Source organism: Scyliorhinus torazame, chromosome 1 (genome assembly GCF_047496885.1).
Source record: "Scyliorhinus torazame isolate Kashiwa2021f chromosome 1, sScyTor2.1, whole genome shotgun sequence".
NCBI classification, from domain to species: Eukaryota; Metazoa; Chordata; class Chondrichthyes; order Carcharhiniformes; family Scyliorhinidae; genus Scyliorhinus; species Scyliorhinus torazame.
Genome location: NC_092707.1, coordinates 416,038,701 through 416,060,652, shown reverse-complemented (window position 1 = coordinate 416,060,652; position 21,952 = coordinate 416,038,701). Strand labels below are relative to the sequence as shown.

General features: G+C 51.2%; 1 protein-coding gene across 1 annotated transcript; it reads right to left on the bottom strand.

Moving 5' to 3' along the window:
• Window positions 1-1,927: 1,927 nt before the first annotated feature.
• LOC140424906 (uncharacterized) lies at window positions 1,928-15,313 on the bottom strand. The gene is made up of 8 exons (XM_072508556.1): window positions 15,283-15,313; window positions 14,525-14,878; window positions 10,568-10,912; window positions 9,685-9,819; window positions 8,678-8,751; window positions 5,078-5,119; window positions 4,937-4,980; window positions 1,928-2,861 (listed from the first exon to the last, which is right to left on the bottom strand). The coding sequence occupies exons 1-7, from the start codon at window positions 15,311-15,313 to the stop codon at window positions 4,945-4,947; spliced, it is 1,017 nt and encodes a 338-aa protein (XP_072364657.1). The 3' UTR covers window positions 1,928-2,861; window positions 4,937-4,944.
• Window positions 15,314-21,952: the final 6,639 nt, after the last annotated feature.

Sequence of the window (21,952 nt, the reverse complement as noted above, 5' to 3'; positions counted from 1 at the left end):
AGGAAGTGTAGAAGATTTTAGTTTAGACGGGCAGCATGGTCGGCACAGGCTTGGAGGGCCGAAGGGCCTGTTCCTGTGCTGTACTTTTCTTTGTTCTTTGTTCTTTGTTCTATAAAGAGGGACTGGAGAAGGTGGGGTTGGGATGGATTTGACAAAGGTGTTGAACACTCAGAGATGTTGTAATAGAATATCCAGCGAGAGTTGGTAACCAGTTATGAAGAGACCACGGAGAGTGACTGAAGGGGGATCAGGATCCCTCAGGAGAAGCACCCTCCAGCACACTGGTATCCCAGATGAAGCCTGGTTAGACAGGAACAGCCATTGGTGACAACATTTGGGAGCCTCCCCTGTACAAAGAGAGGGTGCGGATTCCTGGCTCTGATTGTTGGAGCTAAGGCTTTTTAATCTTGGCTCACAAACCAACGGGCAATTCTAATTCCTATATAAATTATTTAAATCCAAACAGCACTTCTCTGGGAGTTCATGTGGACATATTGGTTCAATTCACTGGCCAGAATGTCAGGAAATCCCATCCCCATTGACCCTGGAAACGACACCAGATGTGAGGGTCGACAGGCAATAAAATTCCAATAGTCACAGCCTCTAATAATAATAATCGCTTATTATCACAAGTAGGCTTCAGTGAAGTTACTGTGAAAAGCCCCTAGTCGCCACATTCCAGCGCCTGTTCGGGGAGGCTGGTACACGAATTGAACCCACGCTGCTGACCTTGTTCTGCATTGCAAGCCAGCTGTTTAGCCCACTGTGCTAAACCAGCCTCTGCACCTCTGGAACACAATGCCCTGCCTCCGAGCGCAGTCAGCCAATCAGAGGCTGAGCAGCTCCCCAAGCAGTGCCACCAGGAGAGGTGGCCAGTGCCGGAACTGCAGGAGGTCCCAGACCAGCCACAATGGAGGAGTTCTGCAGTGCTGGTGAGCAAGGTTGGGGATGACGGGGTCTAATCAGGCAGGCCCTGGTGACGGCAGGTTATGGGTGGATGATTAAAGGGCTGGGGAATGGCGGGGGGGGGGGGGGGGGGGGCTTCCAGCCATGCCGGCTATTGCCACTGAGGGTTTGTGGGGGCTGAGCACATGGTATCAGAACCGAAGGTAAACCTTCCCATCCCGAACGTACAGAGAGGCTGCAAGCTGGACTGCGTGACCTCCCTAAGTGGCAAAGTGCCCATCCTGCTGTTGGTCAAATACCAGCGGTGATGAGAAAAGACCCTGAGGTGGCCATTAATTGGCCACTTAAGGATCTGAATTGGTCTGAGAGGGAGTGGGGTAATCACTATCTACCCTGTCACTGGTAAAATACCAGCAGAGGGCAGTTAGTGTTGGGCACGGTGTCCTATGCCATTTCGCCCAGTTTTACACCCTGCTCCCCCCCTCGCTCCCAGTCCTGGGATGGGGTGGGGGAGTGAGGGAGGGTGGGTTGGTCAGCTGAAAATTCCAGCCCTGTCTCAGGGTAGGTATGTCGCAAGACCTGTGATCAGCTGCTTGCCAATGGCCTCGGACACGAAACAGAGCAGGGACAAAGACAACATTCTGGTCACTGCCTGTACCAGAAACAAGCTGAGAGTACGGCCACAGAGAATCCAAATTCCAAATGGTGACCATTAATCAGCAAACTGCAGCTCGCAGAAAGCAGCAGGAGGGCCTTGTTGCTCTCTCACAGCCAGGGAATGGTTAACCCCGGAAGGAAAGGGTTAACTCACTGTCCGTCCTCGAGCCTCCCTCATTTCTAACTGACCAAACTGGGGATAATAATTCTGATCGTTTGTCCAGACTCCCCAGCCAGAGCAATTAATGTTTCTGGATTTGGCTGGATTCTCTGGACTCCCGGCCGCGTGTATCTCGGGGGGGAGTGGGGGGAGCGGGGAGCTGGGGGGGGGGGGGGGGCATGGGGTGCAGTACGCTGACTGTGGGATCTCTACTCTCGCTGCTTGTTAACGGGATTTCTCATTGTAACCACCCAGGAAACCCGTGGGCGGGGGCGCACTGCGCGCAGGAAAGGTCAATCGCAATGGCCGGAGAATTCCGGCCATTTTATCAACTCCCTTCATTGTAATAAAGACCCCACTTAAATCACCGCTCAGACGTAAACTCCAGGGAATATAAATCAAGTTTATGGGACCTAAGCTCATAATGTAAGCATGCTCGTCCTGGTATTATTCTCCAAAATGTCCCGTTCCCCAGCTGCCCATCCTCCTTTGCCCAGCTCGAGGCCAGTGCATCTCTGCTGAGGTCTGATGCCCAGAGGTGATGGCAGTTACAGTAGCACAGTGGTTAGCACTGTTTCTTCACAGCGCCAGGGTCCCAGGTTCGATTCCCGGCTTGGGTCACTGTCTGTGCGGTGTCTGCACGTTCTCCCCGTGTGTGCGTGGGTTTCCTCCGGGTGCTCCGGTTTCCTCCCACAGTCCAAAGACGCGCAGGTTAGGTGGATTGGCCGCGCTAAATTGCCCTTAGTGTCCAAAAAAGGTTAGGAGGGGTTATTGGGTTACGGGGATAGGGTGGAAGTGAGGGCTTAAGTGGGTCGGTGCAGACCCGATGGGCCGAATGGCCTCCTTCTGCACTGTATGTTCTAAGTTCTATGTTATTCGAGACAGGCTCTGATCAGCGTCCTGTACATCTGAAGGGAGATGGTCTTCGCTTCTGGGCGGCAATGTCACATCTGGAGAAGATTTCACTGAACACCGGAGATGAAGATTTGATCCAGTTCGCTGTCCATTGAACGCGGATGAACAAATGGCGAGTGCGTCGGTGAGTTCTGGCAGACAGTCTGCAGCCAAGGTTAATGATGAGGAGGGGTCTTGGAATGCTGTTCCGATTGTATTCAAAGCTTGACTAGATGCTGAACGCCTATTAAATACGATTGGAAATAAGGTGAGGGCCAGTTACCTGCAACAACCTCATGTTTCAGAATAATTTGCATTTATTTAGAGTCTTTAACCGAATATAACTTCCCCAGGGACAGTTAGAAAACAACATATGACACCACACAGAGCCGCAGAGAGATATTGGGTCAGATCACCAAATGCTGGGTCAAAGAGGGAAGGAGGGTCTGAAAGGAGCTCAGTGAGGTGGAGAGGGGTAGGGAAGGAATTCCTGAGCTTGGAACTCAGACAGCAGTGTAGACAGTCATTGATAGTGGAGTGATTAAAATCAGGGTGCTCAAGAGGCCAGAATTAGAGGAGGCAGAGATCTTGGCAGGACTGGAGGAGATTATAGAGATAAGGAAGGGCGAAGGCGTGGAGTGATTTGAAATTGGAGAATTGAGGAGTTTGCTCAACAAAGTCAGCCCATGAGCGCAGGGGTGACAGGGGAAGAGGACGTGGTGCGAAGTAGCTCATGGTCAGCTTGAGTTTATAGAGTGGAAGATGGGAAGCACATTGGAATTGTCAAATCGGCAGTTTAAAGCATGGATGAGGAATCCAGCGGGAATGAGCAGAGGAAGGAGAAGTATTGTGCGACGCTGAGGAGGAAGTGATAGGCAGTCTTTATGGTGGGGCCAATTTGTGGTCAGGTGCTCATTCTGGGGTGAAATGTGGCCGGCAGGTTCAAACAGGGGAGATGGTGGTGTTGTGATTATTCCACTGGACTGGTAATCCGGAAGCTCAGGAGGAATACTCTGGGACATGGGTTCAAATCCCACCTTGGCAGCTGGGGAAATTTAAATTCAATGATCTGGACCTGAAAGCTCGTCTCAATTATGGCGACCGTGACAACTATCGTCAATTGTTGTAAAAACCCATCTGGTTCACTCATGTCCTTCAGGGGAGGAAATCTGCCGTCCTTACCCGGTCTGGCCTACCTGTAACTCCAGGCCACAGCAATGTTCTTGACTCTTAGCTGCCCTCTGAACTATCCCAGCGTGACAACTCAAGGGTAATTAGTAATGAGCAACAAATGTTATTTGTGCCCGGTGATCCCCACATCCCACTGAAAGAATACGTCTGCTCCAGCCAGTGAAACGAGTCAATTGCCAGGGAATGGAGATTGGAGTGGGAATCATGGGCTTTGGTCCTCCCTCCATTTAATACCCCTATAACAGTCCCTTCAGCCCATTACCCCTACTATCTCCTCACAGTTTACTCATTGTCTGACATTTTTGGTTGTCTGTAAACCCCAGTATCGTTTGTAATTTGACGGAACAGCCCCTACACACACCAGCCATCCCCTCCAATCTCCCCTCACCCTCACAACCTCCTCCAGGACATTTATTAATCACGATACCCTAAAAATGATTTGGCACCAATCTTGGGATTCTGGGATCACCATAGGTAAGCAGGAATTCAGCCTCTCACTGTAAAGACCCATTATTAATGGTGATAAATCAACTTAGGACAGCACTCTGGTTGGACATTGAAAGTCGAACAAGGATTGCTCAACCACAAGACCATAAGACATAGGAGCAGAATTAGGCCACTCGGCCCATCGAGTCTGCTCCGCCATTCAATCATGGCTGATATTTTCCCATCCCCATTCTCCTGCCTTCTCCCCATAACCCCTGGTCCCCTTATTAATCAAGAACCTATCTATCTCTGACTTAAAGACACCAGTTTGCGTTGGAGTTCATCCTCCTCGTCTGCAGTTCCTTAATCCCGTCTGCCCACCTTGGTCCCAGTGGTTCCCCCCCCACTTCCCGCCAGACGATTATATATTAATATTGGACATTCTGCATCCTATTCCATTCAATCTCAAACCTGTTGTTTAAAAGCTTCCTTTAATTATTCGGCAGTTATTGTCACAGGTATTTTTAACTCTCTAAGGCTCAGAAACTATCAGTGTCCTGGGACGGGATTCGCGGCTGCCGCTGCAGTGATTGGGAGATCTGGCAGTGATAACGGGGCGGACACGCAGCGCGGGATCTCAGTCCTGATCTACAGAGTGAACGTGTCCTCTTTATCACCCATAGATATCTAACCGAGACTTACCTGCACCATCATCGTGAAGGAGCTTTACTTCGTGCAGACACATTCTTAGCGACAGAAAGGAGAGAGAACAAACATTAATGGACATTGTCACAGCAAATTGTTGCTTGGAATCATTCAATTTAGTAGGTTTAAGTTTGTTACCATATAAATCAGATTAGCGTCAACCTGGAAATCGTCTGATTTCTGAAACAAAATGAAATTGTAAAAAGTAGCGAAGAAACACAAACAGATTGGATTCAACAACACATGGGGTACAGTCGGATTGTGAACGGGGTGGGGGGGGGGGGGTTGGGGTGGGGTGGGGTGGGGTGATTCTCCAGCCGTGTAGCACCCGGCGCACATCCTGCTGCCCTGGGAAAGAGAGGGCGAGCCCCTAAACGGACTCTGCACCGGGCGCCGGACAGAGCTCACTGGCCCTCGCTGCCCCCGGCCCTCACCATTCCCGGCCCTCACCACTCCCGGCCCTCACCGCTCCCGGCCCTCGCTGCCCCCGGCCCTCACCACTCCCGGCCCTCACGCCCGCCCTCACCGCTCCCGGCCCTCACCACTCCCGGCCCTCACCACTCCCGGCCCTCACCACTCCCGGCCCTCACCATTCCCGGTCCTCACCACTCCCGGCCCTCACCACTCCCGGCCCTCACCGCTCCCGGCCCTCACCGCTCCCGGCCCTCGCTGCCCCCGGCCCTCACCACTCCCGGCCCTCGCCGCACCCGGCCCCCACCTCTCCCGGCCCTCACGCCCGCCCTCACCACTCCCGGCTCTCACCACTCCCGGCCCTCACCACTCCCGGCCCTCACCGCTCCCGGCCCTCGCTGCCCCCGGCCCCCACCACTCCCGGCCCTCGCTGCCCCCGGCCCTCACCGCTCCCGGCCCTCGCTGCCCCCGGCCCTCACCGCTCCCGGCCCTCGCTGCCCCCGGCCCTCACCACTCCCGGCCCTCGCCGCACCCGGCCCCCACCTCTCCCGGCCCTCACGCCCGCCCTCACCACTCCCGGCCCTCACCACTCCCGGCACTCACCACTCCCGGCCCTCACCGCTCCCGGCCCTCGCTGGCCCCGGCCCTCACCGCTACCGGCCCTCGCCGCACCCGGCCCCCACCGCTCCCGGCCCTTTCGCCCGCCCTCACCACTCCCAGCCCTCACCACTCCCGGCCCTCGCCGCACCCGGCCCCCACCGCTCCCGGCCCTCACGCCCGCCCTCACCACTCCCAGCCCTCACCACTCCCGGCCCTCGCCGCACCCGGCCCTCACCACTCCCGGCCCTCACCACTCCCGGCCCTCGCCGCTCCCGGCCCTCACGCCCGCCCTCACCGCTCCCGGCCCTCACCACTCCCGGCCCTCGCTGCCCCCGGCCCTCACCATTCCCGGCCCTCACCGCTCCCGGCCCTCACCATTCCCGGCCCTCACCGCTCCTGGCCCTCACCATTCCCGGCCCTCACCGCTCCCGGCCCTCGCCGCACCCGGCCCTCACCACTCCCGGCCCTCACCACTCCCGGCCCTCACCGCTCCCGGCCCTCACCGCTCCCGGCCCTCACCATTCCCGGCCCTCACCGCTCCTGGCCCTCACCATTCCCGGCCCTCACCGCTCCCGGCCCTCGCCGCACCCGGCCCTCACCACTCCCGGCCCTCACCACTCCCGGCCCTCACCACTCCCGGCCCTCGCTGCCCCCGGCCCTCACCACTCCCGGCCCTCACCACTCCCGGCCCTCACCACTCCCGGCCCTCACCGCTCCCGGCCCTCACGCCCGCCCTCACCACTCCCGGCCCTCACCACTCCCGGCCCTCACCACTCCCGGCCCTCGCCGCTCCCGGCCCTCACGCCCGCCCTCACCGCTCCCGGCCCTCACCACTCCCGGCCCTCGCTGCCCCCGGCCCTCACCATTCCCGGCCCTCACCGCTCCCGGCCCTCACCATTCCCGGCCCTCACCGCTCCCGGCCCTCACCATTCCCGGCCCTCACCGCTCCCGGCCCTCGCCGCACCCGGCCCTCACCACTCCCGGCCCTCGCCGCACCCGGCCCTCACCGCTCCCGGCCCTCACGCCCGCCCTCACCACTCCCGGCCGTCACCACTCCCGGCCCTCGCTGCCCCCGGCCCTCACCACTCCCGGCCCTCACCACTCCCGGCCCTCGCCGCACCCAGCCCTCGCCGCCCCCGGCCCTCACCGCTCCCGGCCCTCACGCCCGCCCTCACCACTCCCGGCCCTCGCTGCCCCCGGCCCTCACCACTCCCGGCCCTCACCACTCCCGGCCCTCGCTGCCCCCGGCCCTCACCACTCCCGGCCCTCACCACTCCCAGCCCTCGCCGCCCCCGGCCCTCACCGCTCCCGGCCCTCACGCCCGCCCTCACCACTCCCAGCCCTCAATGTACCAATGCAGGATATCAATGGCGTGGGAGCGGAGACTTTGGACAATCGCATTTTTCGACAGACGTTCCATTCTCCGCCCAATCCGAATTCCCGATCACAGCAGTGGGAATGGAGAATCCCGGCCTCTGTCGGGCCTGTTGTCCAAACTGCTCACAATTGCTTGAACTCTCGATTCCCAGACTGTATTAAAATGGCAATTAATCACAGTTGGCAACCCTGATTAGAGAGGCCAGAGCACCCTCTTTTGCTTCATTCACATTGCCAGACCAGTCTGTGCCTAGGCACAGTGCTGCCCGTTGAGTGGGACCTCGTGTTATGGGCCAAGGTGCAGAAAACTCAAAGTATATCATGCAATTCACCTGACGCAAAACTGGTTATAGATTCTGGTTATGAGGAGCGCACGGGCCTGTCTTTCAGGAGTTATTCAACAGAGGCTTTAAGTACTTATAATCAAAAACAATGTTTATTCTACCAATTCAGTTAACGTTTCTATAAACACACACAGTAAGTCTTTTACCAACTACAAACATAAATACCCCACACAGCTACAGGACTCTATATATATAACCCTTAATGACTTCCCTTTCAACTGCTTCAATTTGATAACATCACCCAATAAACCAGAAAAAACCCTTTCACCACTTTTACATTATCGAGCGATCTGGACATATTTTACCATGCAGAGAGAGAGAAGAGAAGCCTTTCTTGTCTGAATCCAGCTACCAACTGTGTAAACGAAAGTAAAACTCAGAGCCACAGCCCAGCTCCCAGCTCAAAATGAAAGTAAAACTCAGAGCCACGGCCCAGCTCCACCCACACAATGACATCACTGAAACCATGTGATAAAACAGAACATTTCTTAAAGGGACCGTCCCATGACACTTGGAAAACACGGACCAGACTAGAGGTGACCATGAACCCTATATCATGGATTTTCACCCACTTGGGCGGCACGGTAGCACAGTGGTTAGCACTGTTGCTTCACAGCGCCAGGGTCCCAGGTTCGATTCCCGGCTTGGGTCACTGTCTGTGCGGAGTCTGCACGTTCTCCCCCGTGTCTGCTCAGGTTTCCTCCGGGTGCTCCGGTTTCCTCCCACAAGTCCCGAAAGACGTGTTATTAGGTGAATTGGACATTCTGAATTCTCCCTCAGTGTCCCCGGTCAGGCGCCGGAATGTGGCGACTAGGGGCTTTTCACAGTAACTTCTTTGCAGTGCTAATGTAAGCCGACTTGTGACAATAATAAAGATTATTATTATTATTGCCCTGCCCTACTCAACCAGAAAATAAGCATTATTGGAGGGAGGATAAAGGTCAATAAAATCTTCATCCCCATCTTCAATCCTGGAGCAGAACAAGGCTTCGTCAATTCAACTCACCTGTGTGTGTCTATAATGAGAAATATTTTCGTAATCTGGGAGCAAGATATTATCACCAGTAAGATGGGGACAGGCTGAAAGAGACAACGTTGAAGATATCAACACTGAGATTATTCTGCTAAATGATGCACCAGTAGATCATAGATCATAGAATTGACAGTGCAGTAGATTTATAATTGGATGGCAATGGGCGTTTCCAATTTCCAATCAAACATCTGCAAAATTCTCCCCCAACGGCGCGATGTCCGCCGACTGGCACCAAACACGGCGCCAATCAGACGGGCATCGTGCCGGCCCAAAGGTGCGGAATGCTCCGCATCTTTGGCGGCCTAGCCCCAACATTGAGGGGCTAGGCCGACGCCGGAGGGATTTCCGCCCCGCCAGCTGGCGGAAATGGCGTTTGTTGCCCCGCCAGCTGGCGCGGAAATGCGGCGCATGCGCGGGAGCGTCAGCGGCCGCCGACAGTTTCCCGCGCATGCGCAGTGGGGAGAGTCTCTTCCGCCTCCGCCATGGTGGAGGCCGTGGCGGAGGCGGAAGGGAAAGAGTGCCCCCACGGCACAGGCCCGCCCGCGGATCGGTGGGCCCCGATCGCGGGCCAGGCCACCGTGGGGGCACCCCCCAGGGTCAGATCGCCCCCCCCCCCCCCAGGACCCCGGAGCCCGCCCACGCCGCCTGGTCCCGCCGGTAAATACCAGCTTTGATTTACGCCGGCGGGACAGGCAATTTCTGGGCGGGACTTCGGCCCATCCGGGCCGGAGAATCCAGCGGGGGGTCCCGCCAACCGGCGCGGCCCGATTCCCGCCCCCGCCCAATCTCCGGGAGCGGAGACTTCGGCGGGGGCAGGATTCACGGCGGCCAACGGCCATTCTCCGACCCGGCGGGGGTCGGAGAATGACGCCCCTGATTCTGGCGGTTAATATAATTTAACCTCAATTCACGGAGACATTATCTCAGACCATGTTATATCACGTTAATAAAATTCCTCTGAAGCATTTATTTCAACTTACAGGATTGTTGTTTCCTGAAGCGATCTCGTCTGATCCAGGAAAGAATAACAGCTGCAGGAAAGAGAGCAGCTCCCAGCACAGCCCCCACAATGATCCAGACACGTTTCAGCTCTCCACTCAGTCCCACGTCCAACACTGCAACACAGAAGCCAGTCGTACAGAGTGAGCTGCTTCAAACAGCGAGGACAGGATTCTCCAGTCGGCGATGCCAAAGTCGCATTCGGCAATTGGCCGGAGAGCCAGCGTTGGCGGCGGAATGGGGGGCGACGCCGTTTTGCAATGCCCCACCCCCTCCAAAGCGGTGAGTACACTGCACGCTGTACCGACGGCCTCAGGACCTTGCCCGAGGCCCTCCTCCCAAGGCTCCGCCCCCGACCGGCCCAGTTCCCGACGGCGTGGCTCTCTCATGATATTTATTTTCGGGACCTCGGTGTGGCAGCTGCGGACTCAGTCCAGCACCGCCACAGTCGGGGGGGGGGGGCAATCCGCGGGCGGGAAGACGTTGGCAGCGTCTGGGGGCACTGTTGGCACGGGATCGGGGCCTGACCAAAGTGGGGGCACTATTTGGCAGGCGGGGTCCGTGCGCGGCCGCTGCACGCCACCCCTGTGCGTATGCGTGACCACGGACCCGGCAATTCTCTGGCCGTATCGGCAGCTAGAGTCGGATGCTCTACCCTGCTGGCATGCTAGCCTACTAGCCCCCAGCCAAACGGAGCATCCAAGGCCATTTTGTGCCAAATATTTGTTTGCCGTAAAATGCCACCGTTCCCACGCTGGCGTCAGGACATAGCCTGAGTGGATCTTCAGGATATTTTCCAGTTCTATTGTGCAAAATAATGCCCGATGCAGAGAACAGTTTTCTTGCAATGGAAACTGTACTTACTGGTTACACTCAGCTGTGATCCATTCCCACTGATATCTCCCCACACGGAGCAGTAATAGACGGCAGCGTCACTGGGCTGCACGTTGCTGATTGTCAGGATGAAGGTTTTATTGGACGTGTCTCGGGAAGGATGGAAACGCTCAGTGAAACCTGGACTCCGTCGTGTGTTGTTCTTTATATCATGTGTTAAAACCCTCTCCATATCTTTCCCTGGCAGCTCCCGGTTCCAGTGAACATCGGTGTGTGTCACTGCGGCGTTCCGCATGGTGCACTGTAACCGTGCAGTCTGACCCTCTGGGACACGTTCCAGACTCGGAGACTGGATAAGGACTGGAGTATTCGCACCTTTAAGAGAAAAATATCAACAAGTTAAACACCAGTCTGAAGGTTCCAAAGCATTTCTGGTGCTCAAAGGGAATGTCAAAGTAACAGGAGTTTGGTTTTCAGCAGAGAATGAATATGATAAGACTTTACCAGTTGCGATTGTTTTAGATTGAGACAACTTTTATTTCTACAGCAACCTTTAACAACACAAAACATCTCAATGTGCTCAACAGGAGCCACATCAGGAGATATTAGCTCCTGCAACCGCGAGGTTTGGTGGAAGGTGATTCTATGGAGTGTTTTAAATGAGAAAAAGGCTGAAAGAGGAGGGAGGGGAAGAGGAGAAGTGCAGGGAGGGAATTCCAGAGATCAGGACACAGATCACAGAAGACACAGCCACCAATGATAGTGATTCAAATCAGCGATGCATATGAGGATCGGTACAAAGAACAAAGAAAATTACAGCACAGGAACAGGCTCTTCGGCCCTCCAAGCATGCTCCGGCCATGTTGCCCATCTAATCTAAAACCTTCTGCACTTCTGGGATCCATATCCCTCTATTCCCATCCTATTCATGTATTTGTAAAGATGCCCCTTAAACGCTTAAACGTCACTATCGTCCCTGATTCCACCACCTCCTCCGGCAGCGAGTTCCAGGCACTCACTTACCTCTGTGTAAAAACCTTCCCTCGCACATCACCTCTAAACCTTGCCCCTCGCACCTTAAACCTATGCCCCCTAGTAATTGACTCTTCCACCCTGGGAAAAAGCTTCTGACTATCCACTCTGTCCATGTCCCTCATAATCTTGTAGTCTTCTATCAGGTCGCCCCTCTAATTCCAGTGATTCCAATGATAGCAAACCAAGTTTCTCCAACCTCTCCTCATAGCTAATACCCTCCAGACCAGGCAACATCTTGGTAAATCTCTTCTGCACCCTCTCCAAAGCCTCCACATCCTTCTGGTAGTGTGGCGACCAGAATTAAACACTGTATTCCAAGCTGGAGGCGTGTTGATATATTGGAGGGCTTTTGGGTCTGGGGAAGATTACAGACATAGGGAGGGTCTTGGCCATGGCATGATTTGAAAACAAGGAAACAAAAGTTTTGATTTTGAATTTGCTTTGGGAGCAGCGGGATGATGGGGACAGGGACTTGCTGGGAGCTAAGTCGTCGGCAGCAGAATTGTGAATGACCATGTGACCCATGGCGACTGGATTAACATTTGCCAAACCGTAATCAATTATTCCCACTTTCACTTTGTTGTTGAAAAGATGGAAAGATGTGTCATTTGAAACATGGAAGTCTGGCAATATCTGGTCTGAGAGAAACATGAGAGAATGTAGGGAAAGATCCCATGAAGGGTTAACAGCAGCTGCCAGGGAAGGATTGTAAAATGCAGATATCCTTGATCAAGCAGGCTTAGCAAACAAGAAAAACAGGACTTTTGTTTGAAGCCAAAAACAATGGCTCACACCTTCATTGAAAGTAACTATCTTAGTGAGCAGCCCGAAAAGAATGGATGAGGTTCAGTTGAATTTGGTGATAATTCTAGGTGTAAAAATTTGCTGATACCAGTTAATTAAAGAAAACTGGAGACTATCAGTCTACGAGAAACATAATTCAAAGCCAAAATCAAAGTCAAAATTATGAGCCGAGGACACAATTGGAAAATAAAACTATAGAAATGACAGGAATTAAAAGTAACACCTCTTGAAGTCAAAGCATTTTGAACATCACAAAGGAAACAATGCAATCAGAGACCTGAGAGCTGAGGTCATGTCAAAATGAATACTTAGTTGGATTAGATCAAATATACTTTTTACAATCAAAGTTAAATAAGAGTTACTTTACAATAAAGTCAACTAGATAACTGTTAGAAAAATATATAAACCCGAAGAAAGGGAACAGCAGGCAGAACCAGAACTCAGAGAGAGGGGAGAAGCAGAGAAGGAACAAGCAACTCAGAGTCAGGTTACAGTCAGCTCGGTCATGGGAAAGGGACAGGGCAAAGCAGCCGAGCTAAAATATCTAATACATCTAAGGAAGACTAGAATTTAAAGAGGAGCCAGAGTCAGCTCAGAGTCAGCTCAGAGATAGCCAGCAGAGCCAGCTCTCACAGCTCGGTACATGGGAAAGATAGGACACAGCAACCGAGCTCATCAGCGAATACATCTAAAGAAGACCAGATTTTAAAAAGAAGATTGATTGTCAAGTTGGGCCTGAAGGTCCCTTCAACCAACCAGAAGGATCCAGAAGCAAGATCTTTTTACTTTCTGTAAAGACAGTAATCTCAACTTTTAAAAGAAAAAATATAATAATAAAATAACTTAATTTAACCTGAAATAGTGGTTATTCCAAAGTCTACTTTACTTACTTAGCAATGCGGGACACAGGATCGATGCTACTAAATGGTAAGTAGATGAAATCTTCGGTGAAGGTATGGGTTATACAGGGGGATAACTTGAAAATATAGTTTGACCTGAATAGCACCCACTGAAGCTTGCATCGGAGTCAGGGAGTGAGAATCTCTGATCACCATTTAGAATGTCGGCCCTTTTTGGTATAGGGGGACTTCTAAGAATAGTGGTGAGTTTTCAAAAACAACCTCCAGCCTCCACCAATTGTCTTTTCACCGACCCTGCACTTCTTCTTTCACGTATTTATCCAATAAAGTTATTATTGCGTCTCTCTCTCCACTGCCCTCTCGCAAAGCTCATTCCCAAGCACAACAGCTTTGTTGCATTGAACAAACCTCCTCCATTGGCCCTTCTGCCAATGATCGTCAATCTGCTCCCTGAGTCTACAGCCACTGGAACAGCGTCTCTTTATCAAAACCTTGTATGATTTTAAACACCTCATTAAATCTCCTCTGAACCTTCAATGTTCTAAGGAGAACAATGCCAACTTCTCCATTAGGTGAAGTCCACCGTGCCAACCGTTGTCAATTACAAATTGGGGCGGGTTGGGTTTAAGTTTGGTCATTAACATCCTGCCACTCCCCCTTGGGAAGCTCGGACACCCTGCTGTCCACACCTTCACCGGTGTGGTATGTTCGTGCGATGTACTTAACACTTTAACCCTCCCACGCTCATTGCGGTGAAGACTACGCTCCAGTTTTACCCAATACTCTCTGGTTACCACTCAGTTGTGCAAAAGGAGCATAAGGTGAGGAGAAATTTATTCACCCAGAGAGCGGTGAATCTGTGGAATTCTAACAGGATCAGACAGGGTAGATTCAGAAAGAATGTTCCCGATGGTGGGGGGAGTCCAGAACTAGGGGTCAGAGTTTGAGGCTAAAGGGTAATTTCTCCATCCAGAGAGCGGTGAATCTGTGGAATTCTCTACCACAGAAATTAGTTGAGGCCAAAATGCTGTGTAATTTCAAGAAGGAATTATATTTCGCTCTTGGGGCTAAAGGGATCGAGGGATATGGGGGGGGGGGGGGGGGGGGGGGGGGGGGGGGGGAGGCGGGATCAGGGTATTGAACTTGATGATCAGCCGTGATCATAGTGAATGGTGGAGCAGGCTCGAAGGGCCGAATGGCCTCCTCCTGCTTCTAGTTTCTATGTTTCTAGTTGATTGTACAGTAACGTTATTTGGAATAAAAGCAATATAAGATAGACAGTACTTACTGGTTACGTTCAGCCGTGTTCCATTTCCAAAGATTTTTCCCCAAATCCCACAGATATAGACAGCGGAGTCACCGAGCTTCACATCTCTGACTGTTAGAATGTAGCTGTTACCGGGAACATCTCTGGAAGGCTGAAACCGATCAGACAGACCTCTCGCCCGGGAAACACGGCCATCTACAAAGTGACTCAATATTATATGACTCTTATTCTGTGGATGGTACCAGTGTACACTATATTTCTGCACAGTGTTATTGACATTGCTGCTTTCGAAAGCACATTGTATCCTCACGGTTACCCCCCCAGGCACCTTCACAACCTCCGGGGACTGGATAAGAATCGGACTGGCCTCTGCACCTGTGAATAAACGATAACTGAGGTCAGAAAAGGTGCGGCAGTGCAGGATTCAACCACATGACTGAACAGGCCCCAGGCAGAGGGAGACTGGGGTACAGGTGGGGAGTATGTAGCAGCGATAGGTGTGAGATCTGAACCAATATGTTTATGGCAGGTCGGATGGAGCAGAGTTGTGTTCCAGTTGGCTGTATTCAGACAGAGCAAGCTGAGCTGGACAAGCTTGTTCAGGAACAGTGTGTGATCTCCCCCTGTTGGGATGGAGCAAAGAATGAATCCCCAGCAGTTAAGCTCAGGACAGAAAAACATTCGAAAGCATTTTCCACAGCGGGTGGGCAACTTTCCTGGAAGGTTCAAATATTTTCATTTGTTTTAAATTGTAAAATTGATCACATTTTGTTCCTTACTCTTGGGGGATCTACTGATTCCTGTGGCCATGGATTCTTGGATTGTTGCTGAAAGAACTTTGGAGCACAGAATCCTCGATGTCCTCGTTCCCTGCAATCCCATTCTCTCTCCCTCCACTGAATCTGGGCAGATATGGAATGGATCTGAACAGATGACGAACCGCCAGATTCTTGGACAGAATTGGAGAGCCGGAGGGAGGGATTGCTGGGAACTGAGTGTGAGGTCGTCCCGGCTGAAGTCAGGCAGTGGAAGACCACACACTGCAGAGGGAGAGGTAAATGATTGCCAATGTTTGGCCACGGAAGGCCAAGGTACAGCCTCCACCACATCTCCTCCACCACTCACAGCTCCTTATTCCCCTTCCCCTCCCGGTGGAGGATTTCACTTTCACACAGGACGATCCCTGAAAATATTCAAACAATCTCTTCATTCAAAACCGCTGACAATTCACACTCCCCGACTCAAGAGCTGGTCTTCATGAACACTCCGTTCAAAAGGACAATAGTCCTTTGCATCTCGCCATGGGATGCAAGGCAAAAAAATTATGTCCTGCGGATGCAGCAAATCGGAAATAAACCAGAAAATGCTGGAAAAACCCAGCAGGTCTGGAAGCGTCTGTGGAGCGAGAAACAGAGCGAACGGTTCAAGTACATGTGATTCTTCTTCAGAACTAAAGAGAGGGAGAAATGTGATGGATTTTAGGGGTTGGAGTAGGTGGTACAAAATAGAAGGTCAGGGATGAACGTGAGCTGGGAGAGATTGGGCAAAGATATTTCGGACACAAGATGAAGGAGGTGCTAATGGCAGTATTAAGGACTAAAGAAGGTGCTGATGGTGGCATAATGATAAGATAGCAGAATGTGTTAATAACTGGACAAATATCAGTGCTCAGTGAAAGCAAAACTGAAGAACAAGTGACAGATGGCCCTGTGGGTGAGAGATGAGTGTAGGGACAAAAAAAGCGGGATTAAAAAAGGGGTCACGATGGAGGAGAGAGTTCATCGTTTGACGTTGTTGGAGTCCGGAAGGCCATAACATATCGAATTGGAAGATGAGGTGCTGATCCTCCAGTCTGGGCTGGGCTTCACTGGAACATATGAGGTTGGGAGCTGTGAAGGGAAGATGTGCAGAAGAGATGAGGCCAGCGACAGTCTTGGAAACAATGGCCTGATGCTCGGTGGTGAGGTCATGGTCCAGGGGGAGGTAGGGGGGAGTGTCTGAGAGTATGTGTTCAGCCTCTGTGAGGTAGAGGTCGTTCCACAGACAACAATAGCCCCTCCCTTGTCGGCAGCTTAGATCACTAAGTCAGGGTTAGACCTGAGAGAGCAGAGAGCAGCAGGTTCAGAGGGGGGGGCAGGTGAGAGGAGCAGAGAATCGAGACGGCCAATGTCTCAATGGAAGGAGGTAGGGGTGCAGATGGAGAGAGAATACTGGGGGAGGGGGGTCCATTGAATGGGGCGGGAAGAACTCTGCAAAATAAGTGAGCACAGAGACGTAGGCGATGGATAAAGAGTTCAGCATTGTGTTGAGACCAAAATCCATTGAGGTGAGGATCTCAGCAAACTGAGACCTTTGCTGAGGAGAGAATATTCAGCATTAGAGAGAGTATGTCAGAGGGCATAGCGAATATATGGCAAGTGCTGGGTTTACAAAAAGGGATGAAGTCAGGAAGACGGGAAAGTATGGATATTCCTGTACGGGTATTGGTATCAATAAGATGTTGGAGCTTGTGTTCAGATGGCAGAACTCTGAGTTACAGAGGGATCTGGGTGTCTGAGTGCATGAATCACAGATGTCTGGTATACAGATACAGCAAGTAATTAGGAAAGTGAATAGAATGTTCTTGTTTATTGAGGGGAAATTGATCACAAAAATATGGAGGTTATTGCTTATAATAATAATAATCTTTATAATTGTCACAAGTAGGCTCACATTAACGCTGTAATGAAGTTACTGTGAAATGCCCCTCGTCGCCACATTCCGGCGCCTGTTCGGGTACACAGAGGGAGAATTCAGAATGTCCAATTCACCTAACAGCCCGTCTTTCGGGACTTGTGGGAGGAAACCAGAGCACCCAGAGGAAATACACGATCCGGAGGGGTGTTGACAGGGTGGATGCGGAGAGGATGCTTCCTCTTGTGGGAGAATCTGGAACCCGTTTAAATATAAGGGGTCGCTGACTTAAAACAGAGATGAGGAAAAACCTTCCTTGTTCTCTCCAAGGTTGGTGAGTCTCTGGAACTCTCTTCCTCACAAGGCAGTGGAAGCTGAGTCTGTGAGGATGTTTAATGCAGAGCGAGAGAGATTCCTGATTAGCAAGGGGGTGAAAGGTTATCAGGTTATCAGGGGTCAGAAGGAATGCGGGGCTGAGGCGACAATTAAGGAGTCTGAGTTGCTGCGGCAACTCACACTTTTATCGACACACTGTCGTCTGGAGCGAGAGATAAGTAGGTTTACAAAGCAAAAGGACATGGCAACATTATAAAACAGCTGTTAGGTAATGATACGCAGAGTGTGACAGAAAGGGGCAGAGGGCACAAACATTACAAAAACACCAATAAATGGGGTCAAAAAGGGAAGAAGTGGCAATAAGGCAAAATCTTCACTTAAATGCACAGAGCACTCGTAACACAATTAATGAATTAACGGCACACATTGGGGTTAATGGAGATGGTCTCATAGCCATGACAGAGATGTGGTTACAACTAAATATTCAGCAGCATGTGACTTTTCATCAGGGCATACAGGAAGGAAAGGGTGGTGGGGTAGCGTTGTTAGTATGAGATGGACTAAGTAAGATAGCAAGAAATGATCTTGGATCGGACGATGTCGAATCCATATGGGTGGAGGTAAGAAATAACAAGTGGACGAAGACACTGGTGGGAGTGGTCTCGAGCCCCCAACAGTAGTTATACTGTAGGCTGGAGAATAAATCCGGGGATAATGAGGACATGGCATGTGAAAAAGACAGTACATTAATCATGGGCGACTCACATTCTCCCCGTGTCTGTGTGGGTCTCACCCCCACAACACAAAAAGGGGAGGTGAATTGGCCACACTAAATTGCCCCCCCAAAAAAACAATGATGGATGAATTTAGTCTCCATGTGCATTGGAAAAATCAAATTAGACCATAAGGCCATAAGAGATAGGAGCAAAATTAGGCCACTCGGCCCATCGAGTCCACTCCGCCATTCAATCATGGCTGATATTTTCTCATCCCCATTCTCCTGCCTTCTCCCTGTAACATCTGATCCCCTTTTTAATCACGAACCTATCTATCTCTGTTTTAAAGACACTCAGTGATTTGGCCTCCACAGCCTTCTGCGGCAAAGAGTTCCACAGATTCACCACCCTCTGGCTGAAGAAATTCCCACTCATCTCTGTTTTAAAGGATCGTCCCTTTAATTTGAGATGGTGTCCGCTGCTTCTAGTTTTTCCTACAAGTGGAAACTTCTCTCCACATCCACTCTATCCAGGCCTGGCAGTATCCTGTAAGTTTCAATAAGATCCCCCCTCATCCTTCTAAACTCCAACGAGTACAGACCCAGAGTCCTCAACCGTTCCTCATACAACAAGCTCTTCATTCCAGGGATCATTCTTGTGAACCACCTCTGGACCCTTTCCAAGGCCAGCACATCCTTCCTCAGATACGGGGACCAAAACTGCTCACAATACTCCAAATGGGGTCTGACCAGAGCCTTATGCAGCCTCAGAAGTACATTCCTGGTCTTGTATTCTAGCCCTCTCGACATGAATGCTCACATTGCATTTGCCTTCTTAACTGCCGACTGAACCTGCATGTTAACCTCAAGAGAATCGTGAACAAGGACTCACAAGTCCCTTTGTGCTTCTGCTTTCTGAACCATTTCCCCATTTAGAAAATAGTCGATGCCTCAATTTCTCCTTCCAAAGTGCAGAACCTCACACTTTTCCACATTGTATTCCATCTGCCACTTCATTGCCCACTCTCCTAGCCCGTCCAAGTCCTTCTGCAGCCCCCTTGCTTCCTCAATATTACCTGGCCCTCTACAGATCTTTCTATCCTCAAAGAACTCTAACAAGTTTGTGCTGACTCAGTCCTATTTTACCATGCACTTCCAAGTATCTCCTGGATTTCATCTTTAATAATAGATTCTAAAATCTTACCAATGACCGAAGTCAGGCTAATTGGCCTATAATTTCCCGTCTTCTGCCTCCCTCCCTTCTTAAACAGTGGTGTTACTTTAGTCACTTTCCAGTCCTCTGGGACCCTTCCTGCCTCCAGTGATTCCTGAAAGATCACCACCAATGTCTCCACAATCTCCTCAGCTATCTCTTTTAGAACCCTGGGGTGTAGTCCATCCGGTCCAGGTGATTTATCCACCTTCAGACCTTTCAGTTTCCCCAGAACCTTCTCCTTAGTAATGGTCACTGCACTCACCTCTGCCCCCTGATTCTCCTGGAGCTCTGGCATCCCACTGGTGTCTTCCACCGTGAATACTGATGCAAAGTAACTATTCAGTTCCTCGGCCATTTCTTTGTTTCCTATTAATACTTCTCCAGCCACATTTTCTAGTGGTCCAATGTCTATTTTTGTCTCTCTCTTCCGTTTTAAATATTGAAACAAACTCTTCCTATCTTCCTTTATATTACTAGCTAGCTTGCATTCATATTTCATCTTCTCCCCCTTGTTGCTGTTTTAGTTGCCCTCTGCTCACTTTTAAAGGATTCCCAATTCTCTGGCTTCCCACTAATGCTCGCCACTTTGTATGCTTTTTCTTTTGCTTCTATGCTGTCCTTGACATCCCTCGTCAGCCATGGATGCCTTGTCCTCCCCTTATCATGTTTCCTCCTCCTTGGAATGAATTTCTGTTTTGCCTCCCGAATAACCACCAAAAACTGTCATTGCTGTTCCACTGTCTTCCCTGCTAGGCTCCTTTTCCAATCAACTCTGGCCAGCTCCTCCCTCATGTCTTTGGAGTTACCCTTATTTAATTGTAATACCGTTACATCTGATTGCAGCTTCTCCCTCTCAAACTGCCGGGTAAATTCTATCGTGTTGTGGTCACTGCTCCCTAAGGGTTCCTTCACCTCAAGTTCCCTACACAGATACTCGGAGAGCTCGCCAGTACTGACCAGTGGAAATGGCTCCATTTTATTCTCTCGTCAATGGTCTCCATCCCCTCACCCTGATGGTGTTGACCTCACTGTGGGGAGTGATCCCACAGGTGGCGTCAGTCTTCCAATAACTCGTTTCAATAACTGTTCCTCGTCACTGAACCGGGACAATGTGATGTTTTGAACATGAAGACTGAGACAATTGTGTCTGTGGATTGCCGCCCGCTGGAGTTTCAGAGTGGGATCACTGAGCTGGGGGCTCAGTGTTGTCTCTGACACTGTATTTTCCCATTGAACCATGAGAACCCCAAACTATCCCAACTCTTAAACAGGAAAATCTGACTAAAAATTCACATCACCCCCAATAACCAGAAAATCAACTCAAAAACATAGCGATGTGCAAGCAGCCCCAGGTTACTTACCCACCGCCATACAGAGGGTGAGAGTCAGAGCTGAGAGAGCTGGGCAAAACATTCCAAACAAAGTCCTTTGGCAAATATACAATTCTTGTTCCTTTCACACACTGTACAACATGTCGTCGTGGCAGTTTCTGAGATGTCTCAATGTTACTTAACTTCCCGATATGTTTACTGTTAACTAAGATACATAACAGCCAAGGAGAAAGACGAAATGCACTGTCCGGTTATTTATAAAAAAGCTAAAAATATAAATTCACATATTACTGATAAGCAGCTTCAACTTGTCCAGTCACTTCCCGTAGCTTGGAGAATAAACCTTTCCAATGTGGGAAATGTGCTGCCCTGTCAGAGGAGCTATCTTTCGAATCAGGTGTGAAACCGAGGCCTATCTTCTCTCTCAAGTAGACATAAACGATCCTGTGGGCACCATTGTGAAGGGGAATTCTTCCCCAGTGCCCTGACCTCCCTGACCTATATTTCTCCTTCATCAACAGCGTTAAAACAGATTCATTATTTGATATTATATTTGTAATCAGTTAAGGTAAAGTGTAAAAATGGCAGGAGATCCCAGACCCGTGTTATGCTCCTCGTGCTCAATGTGGGAGTTCAGGGACGCGGCCGATGCCCCTGACTCCTTCATGTGCGGGAAGTGTGTCCAGCTGCAGCTCCTGTTAGACCGCATGACGGCTCTGGAGCTGCGGATGGACTCACTTTGGAGCATCCGCGATGCTGAGGAGGTCGTGGATAGCACGTTCAGTGAGCTGGTCACACCGCAGATTAGGATTGGTGAGGGAGACAGGGAATGGGTGACCAAAAGGCAGAGAAAGAGCAGTGTAGAGGGTGCCATCTCTGCTACTCCACTACTGGGCCGATATCTGGGGTTTGAGTATCTGTGTGTGTCTCTCTCCAGCTGGCACTGAAACTTCAGAGGCCAGGGGATGCCGCACTGGGACACCTCCACGGAAGAGAGCACTGAATCAAGCCTGCCGTTTATCCCTAACCGGAAGCTTGAGGCTTATATCACACAGATATCCAGACCCCCACCAATGCCCAGGTGATTCTCTCTCTTGCCGGTGGTGCAACACCCACCCGGTTCCTACTTCGCTGAAGTAGCTTTCCCAAGAGAGAGAATAGGACACTGCTGTTTATTA

Bases quoted from the DNA above. Each gene is read 5' to 3' on its own strand.
- LOC140424906 (XM_072508556.1), bottom strand. From the start codon at position 15,313: ATGGCCACAGGAATCAGTAGATCCCCCAAGA. The intron at 9,820-10,567 runs GTAAGTACAGTT...TCTGTGTTGCAG, and splicing joins ATCACAGCTGAGTGTAACCA to TGTTGGACGTGGGACTGAGT. The intron at 8,752-9,684 runs GTAAGTTGAAAT...TGTCTCTTTCAG, and splicing joins CTTCAGGAAACAACAATCCT to CCTGTCCCCATCTTACTGGT.